Here is a 7,362-nt window from a genome sequence, read left to right as displayed (position 1 = left end):
TCAAGTGAAATTATTAAAGCAATTTCAGGAATTCTAGCTCCGATTTACTTTGGCAAGAATAGGAATGACCTGAGATGCATTAAAAAGAAGGTCAAGAGAGGTGATTCTTCCCCTTCTATGCTGCCCTGTTGAGGCCATATCTGGAGTACTGTGTCCTGTTCTGAGCTCCACAGTACAAGAAAAATGTATACAGTTGCCTTGCTTCCAGCCTTTGTGATAGAGGTTTGCATGGTTAGGCATGTTGTGCACTAGAAACTTCCGATGCCTTTAGGTCCTTAACCACAACATCCCTAGCAGGGCCAAGCAGGAGGAGGCAGCATCTAACAGTATCAACTTGCCAAGGCAGCTCAGAGTATTAATAACAGAAATGCCTCACACACGAGACTCACAGAGTAAGCTTGAAGTATAGCCATGCTTGGGTACCAGTAGACCACTGTTAATGCCATGCCACTCACAGACCGCAGTGCTCTTGTGAAACTAAACCATCTCCCAGTGCAGAGTTGCCAGACAGCAGAGTACAATAGGACAAAAACTAAGAACACTAGAAATCTGCCAAATATAGCCAAAGATTTGCCTCACAATATGCCTCTCACCTTTTAGATCAAACCGAGACACAGGAAAACCGCAAGTTTCTGTGGGCATATAGGAGATTCTTCACCAGCATGTCGCCAGAGAACAACACTCTGCATGGCCAGATATACTGCCCAAATGAAGGAAAGCAAAATAAATCAAATGCTCCCTCTGCTAAACCATAAACAGTTATGCAAAGACAAAGGCAAACACAAGCCCTTCTCCTCCTGCTCCCAAAATTCAAGTTGTTCATTCATCTGTCCACTAGTTGCTATTTGGATACTCATTTCAGCTTTGATGTGTCAAAGCAAACAGCCAGAAGATGCAGAAATAATATTTTACTTAACCAAATTACTATTAATGATGCCAAACAGATCCCAAATGTTTGCCTCAGCTCAGTCCTATTTCAGCAGGACAAATTCCTAGAATCATTACCATAGATCTTCATATTAGTAGAAGGCTAAAATATGCGCAGTGCCTATCTAAGTTTCCTGACTTAGCTCTCGATTCATCTCCTTTCATTATACTTGTATAATGAAAATTATATTCTTCTAATATTTTTAAATAAATATTTAAGCCACTACTCTAAAGTCTTGCAACTAATTGCCAAAATTCTCCCAGAAGTTTTCTTTACTGAATATGAAGAATTTATGATTTTCTTAGTGCAGCAGGTAATTCTCTTCCACAGACCTGAAATAAGAATTTTACTTTTGTTCTTCCAAGTATCTTTCTAAATTGGTTGTAAAATTCTGCCTGTACTGGGTTGAACAACTTTGCATTATCTAAAATCTTCAACAATTAAATTGCATGTGGAAAAACTAGATTAACATTTCTATTTTAGTGTAGATTCCAGCAAGAGAAAATAATGTATACAAGAGGAACTTCTGAAAATCCTGAAATTCCTCTAAAATCAGAGTTGTGTGCTCTCTAAGTTGGGTTAAAACTTGTTCAGGGTAAACAGTGAAGGATTACTGGAGAGGTAATTAATAAAATTGGACTGGCATGTAAATATATGCTGCAGAAATTTACATGACAAAAATAATTTGGAGAACATAGAGACAGAATTTGAACAGTTATGAGAAAACTGATTTCACTTTTTTTTTCCTAGTTAATAAGCCACAAAATCCTGATTGTAGAAAAAAAAAAAAAAAAAAAGATAGAATTTGATACTGGCTATTCAACACTGGGAGATAAGTGACAAATTTATTGAGAGCATTGAACATGTTTGTTCAGTTGAGGGGAGGGTGATTTTGTTATCTGTTCTTTTTCTTGTAGGGACAGGGACAAATTCATATTAACTGAAATGAATAGTTGTCTTCAGTGAAATCTAGATTCACCCTTCATCCTCCACACATAGGTTGCTTTTCCAGACCTAAAAATGGCAATAAGGTAAGAAAATTTAAAATACAAATCATGTATTGGATATTTATCGATCAAGTAAATATGCATTGTAAACTCTTATGTCAACAAGACTGCAAGAACAGGTTTTAACTGTATGTTAGAAAGTATTTTTCTTTATTTTTTAAGAGAATGATATTTAAAAATATGTGTACTAATTTCTTACAAAAAAAAAAAAAAAAAAAAAAAAAAAAAGAGACTATTTAAAGGGTGTTCATATTTCAGGGACCCGGTTTTTATTGTGGCTCTATCACAGAAGACTATACTTTATCAGTTAGAAAAAGACATGAAATGATTTTGTGTTTATATTTATTGTCAGCAATACATCAGTTATTTAAAAATAACCCAAATGAAAACGTAAGACTTGTTACATTTTCATGTCATCTGTATTAACTGAATAAAGCTTTGTGACAATATACACAAATTTGCAGTAGTTGAAGGTAAACATTTTGTGCTTTTTAAAAAAGAAATATACATAATTTAAAAAATAAAAATGCATTACACAATTTACAAATTAACATTAACAAAAAAAAAAAAAAAATAAAGAAAGGTAAACATTCCTCAGACACAGCTGCCTCCTTGTTCTACAAAATAAATATTCAAGTAAATTAAGTTAGGCAAAATAAACTCTTAACTTTGGGTGAGCACAATTTACATAAAGGTTAAAAGACAATTTCCATTTAATTCAAGGAATATTTTACAGTGATTTATACACAGAGTTTTTAAATTGGTCTCTTCAGATTGTAAAATATTGGAAAACAAACTTTATTACATTTTGGCAGGAGAAAGGGAGTTTCAAAATGGATGCTTCATACTAAATATAAACAAGCTTGTGCAGTTGCAACAAAGATTCAAAAAGGAACTAGTCCAGGACTCAAAGCAGACACAGCAATCTAGAAACTACAGGTTTAAAAAGGAAAACACAAACCACCACATCAACAGGAAAATGTCTACTTTGCTATTTTCTGAACGGCTTATTTGATCACTTTACTTTCACAATCTAACAATCTACAGTAGTGGCTGCTTTAGGCACTGGATTTGTAGAACCACTCTGATTTTTAAAGCAAATTGCTTTTCATTCTATACTGATAATTCACTTATTATTTCTGTTTCAATGCTAAAGGGCTTAGTCACCTTTGCAACATTTAGCTTAACATAACATTTCAGTCCTCCTTATAGACTAATTTTTTTTTTTTTTCTTGATAAAGAGGGAAGCCATTTTGGCTTCATATTTCTGTGCACTTTGTAAAAAATAAAAATAAAAAATGCACTCTGGATTTTAAATGCAGCACTAGTATGATGCAGATGTGCATCAGCAAAATTCACTGAAGCAAGAAAACATGTATTAACATACTAAAATACTTGCATGGATTGCAAAGGCCAAACATACTTAAATAAACAATCTCCCTTTCTTCAATTACAAATACTTTATGGTAAGAAACAGGAGATGGCATACCTTTAGCTTCACGTTATTAACTTCTTACATTTAGGGAATACAAATCTTCAAGGTAAGAACTAGGCAACAGCTCCTGCTATGACCAGCCAGTATATTAAATAAAGATGACGCATTACCACTGAAAAAAGCCCTGTTCCCTCAATTGCCTATTGGTCCAATACAATTTGGTAACACAGAATCAGACTTTTCAAAGTACAAAAATCATGATCAAGCTTCATGTTTCCACATATTTACTGTTCTTCAAAACTTTATAACTTTTTCATTTAATTTTTTTATGCTTAATAAGATAGGAAAATCAATTAGGTTTTTCTTGCTTCTTACTCAAGAATTCTGACTTAATTACCGTTAATTACGACTAATTAAATACATTGAGATTTGGTGGTCTTCCTCACTTCCTCCCTTCCTATGGATATTCACACAGAAATGCAAGACCGAAGCCCCTAGTTCTGCAATACATGTATGAATGAACTACTACTGAGGTAGGGGGCCATGGCACTTCACCAGCTGTGGATCAAGGTATAAAATGAGAAAATAAACATGTACAAAAAGATTGTTACTGTCGTTCCTCTCTGCTTACCATTCCCATTAAGGGGAATACTTATGCAGTGGCAATAAGGATTTTTTTTTTTTTTTTTTTTTTTTTAATGCAGTAATTCCACATTGGTAATTTAATATAGCTAAAAGTTGGATCATTTTTACTTGGATTGCACAAAATGCACATTGGTTCCAAGAACTGTTTTAAAATACCTATAAAGATAGGTATTTTTAAGGACTGATGTCATCCTCTGATGTCACTGAGAGCTGTCACTGATTTCAGTGAATCTGGGCCAAAATTTGCAAAGCTGCAATTTTATTCAACATGCAAAAATGGGTGCTTCTTGAGTAAATAGTATGATGAATAGGCAGAAATGGTTTAGGTTATAAAAAAGACCTGAGAACCTAATACTGAGCTTTGTAGAACAATTATTTTTGACAGGTTGCCTGATAACATTTTGTAATTGTATTGCTTAGTAGTGGCACAATCAGTTATATGTTTGCTTCAGACTGTACATAGAAGCCATTTTATGAGAATTACCCTTCTCAGGTCATGAATGCGTATAGATACAGTGGCAAGCCAACGAGCTTGATGTCAGAAGCGTAACACTGAAAAGCCATAAGTATGGAAGAGGTTAACAGTGAGCTTTCATACTGCCAGAATTCTTTAAAAAGTTATGACAATTAAAATGGCAGAACAATTATTGTTTACTTGCCAGTACACTCAAGAGTTTAAATGAATAATTAAAAGAGTCTGTCCATCTATCCTAATTAGAAAAGATAAAAAGGGCTCTGAATATTGCAGTCAGCAACAGTGAAAATGCTCTCATTAGTAGAAGGAAAAAAAAAGAAAAAAGCAAAACCTTTTTTTTTTAGCTAACAAACAATCAGAATACCTTTTTAGACAATATCACTCAAGATTAGAGGGCAAACACTTTTCTTTCTCTTTTCTTTTTTTTCTAACAAAGTTAACAAATATAAAAAATCTAGTCATAAACAGCCTTCAAAGTACAATTAGAAACCAGCAGGACAATCTATACTTGTATAGGTAGATGGGGCAAGAAACTAGACACTTGTATTACTGCCATGATATAGACCACAAATGGCCACTGTGACGAGGATCGGTGCGTACAGTACATGTTGTTAGCCGATTCCATCCAGTCGCAGTCCAAACCGAACGCTACTCTCTTCAGGATTCAAGACCTGTCTACTTGACACTCCTTGCACAAGATACATCATCATCTTTCTGAAAAGAGGCGGTTACTATGGCAATACTAGTTAAGTGCATATCATGCTGCACTAATATAGTGCAAAAAATTGCCTTACATGTAGCAAAAAGATGCAGGCAACAGTTTGAGTTAGAGAAAGTAGAAATGTATTGTAACATTTACTGTGGGTATTCTTTTTCCAGACAGCAACCGCTAGAAAATATTGAATCTGAGAATGCCTCCTTTCTGGATGTGTATAGGAGGCCTTTATATTTTGGAGTGATAACAGGGCAGAATTTTGCAAGTGAGTCATTGCCCTCTGAAATGCAGGTTAACACAAGTTGTCATCAACTGCCAAACTGTTGAACTTGCTCATGGGTTAATCTCAGTTAAAAGTTAATGTAATAAGCACTAAATTGCTCTTTAACAAGTATATAATCTGATAGAGTAATACATATTCTTCAACTGAGTATATGCACTCTGCTTGAAAAGAGTCATACAAACTCTTGGTACAAACTCTTCATGCGTACTGATTATGCTTGGTTAATGTTGCAGGGGCTTTCAACTGTTAATACAATATCAGTTACAGTATTCTGGAGACAGAAGTGGTGCTTATAGCTTGTAAGATTGAGGAAAGACCACAAATATCTCCCATTGTAGTGTCTATTAAATTGATTCTGCTAGATTTCTCAGTGTTGATGGTCTAAAGTAAAGCAGTAATGCCTTGAATATCCATAGGCATTATGAAATCCATCCATCTTTATCTACAGTGCAGTTACAAAAAAGAAAGTCAAAACAGTCAAATCCACTCCATATAAAATCCCTGTGGCTTTGGATACCTTCTGATTTCAATCCAATAATTAAGACTCCATTTGTCACCGTGAGTATATTTTACATATCTGCATCTCCATCATAAGCCAAGGTTAAAGGTTTCAGCCGGTTGTTCTGCCTTCTCTGGGGCTTCTTTGGCTTTTTGCTGAAACAGTAAGATAATTTGTAAATAGAACAAGAAACTGATAACAGCAACAACGGATTTCATTCTTAAATGAAAGATGACTGTTTTGTAATAAGACAACACATTTGATCATTTGTAAAAGCTATACACTCAAAACCTTCATGTGGTTCATTAATTATCACTATCAACCCAAAGCAAAACCTAATTCAAAGTTCAGTTGTTCAGAAAGAGGCTGTTACGATACTGACATGACTTGATAATATTTTTGGCACAGAATCATACAAAATCAGTCATTTTTCAGAAAAGCCCATAAGCTACAGTGCAACATTTGATTGTGTATCAATGGAGCAACCAATCCAGTTCTTTTAAATTATGTGACTGAAATCTTCTCTTGATATATCGGGGATTTCCACCTTAATGTTCCATCTTGTGATTAGCTTTATCTCATACTTTCTGGAGTAACTAAAGTTAATTCCACATGTTAAAATCAAACCAGTCTTAAGTACCATGGATGTGGTTGCTAGCCATAAAAATTTTCTATCTATACTTGACTTAAATTTTAATCCAGCAGTATTTCCAATCCATTTGCTATAGTTTTAAAAATGTTTAAGCCAAATAAAAATGTATGTTTATGTATTTTATCTTTAATTAAAATATATGAGCCTTAGTTCTTGCCTTCTTTTAGAGTATATTATAAGCATTTATAAAAATCAGCCACTGCATTCTGTTGTCCAATAAACTTTTACTGGATATTTATAGGATATGTCAATCAGCCTTCCCAAACCAAAATCTTTGTTCCCAAAACAGTTGTTACAAGTAGTGGCCACAATCTAAAGAATTTGCAGTGAATTTAAAAGCTTACGGATTTTCTTTCTTTCAGAAAATATTTTCTTTCTTACCTACACATAAGTGAGATTTTGGAGAAAGTTTACTAAAAAATAAATCCAGAAGCCACCCAAATGTTAACTTATGCAGTACAGCCAAGATCTTGATGACTAAGACCATACTTCCCTCATCTTCTACCTTCACAATCCTCTGGATCAGAAATTCCAAGCAGAATCCAATTAATTTCAGGGAGAACATTCTCAAAAATTACTTGCTTTTGCAAAAATCTTCTCTTTTTTCATGCAGTAATATTTTCAAATGTATCATTTATGAAAACACATGAGAAAACCTCTAGCCTTATTTTAGTTGTATTTCTCTATATCCCACCAAATATCAAATTAGACTTGCCTGACAAT

General features: G+C 34.0%; 1 protein-coding gene across 1 annotated transcript in view; it reads right to left on the bottom strand.

Moving 5' to 3' along the window:
* Positions 1-2,260: 2,260 nt before the first annotated feature.
* THSD7A (thrombospondin type 1 domain containing 7A) overlaps positions 2,261-7,362 on the bottom strand; it is a 245,876-nt gene continuing 240,774 nt past the window's right edge. Inside the window, exon 31 of the mRNA XM_042888490.1 lies at positions 2,261-6,142. Within this exon, the coding sequence (XP_042744424.1) occupies positions 6,058-6,142 (85 nt within the window). The 3' untranslated portion in view covers positions 2,261-6,057. The remainder of the gene's footprint in view (positions 6,143-7,362) is intronic.

This window comes from Lagopus leucura, unplaced genomic scaffold (genome assembly GCF_019238085.1).
Source record: "Lagopus leucura isolate 7727_CA_CO unplaced genomic scaffold, USGS_WTPT01 Super-Scaffold_100157, whole genome shotgun sequence".
In the NCBI taxonomy this organism is placed as follows: Eukaryota; Metazoa; Chordata; class Aves; order Galliformes; family Phasianidae; genus Lagopus; species Lagopus leucura.
Note: the sequence above shows the minus strand (reverse complement) of the source record. Positions and strands in the feature narration are given on the sequence as shown.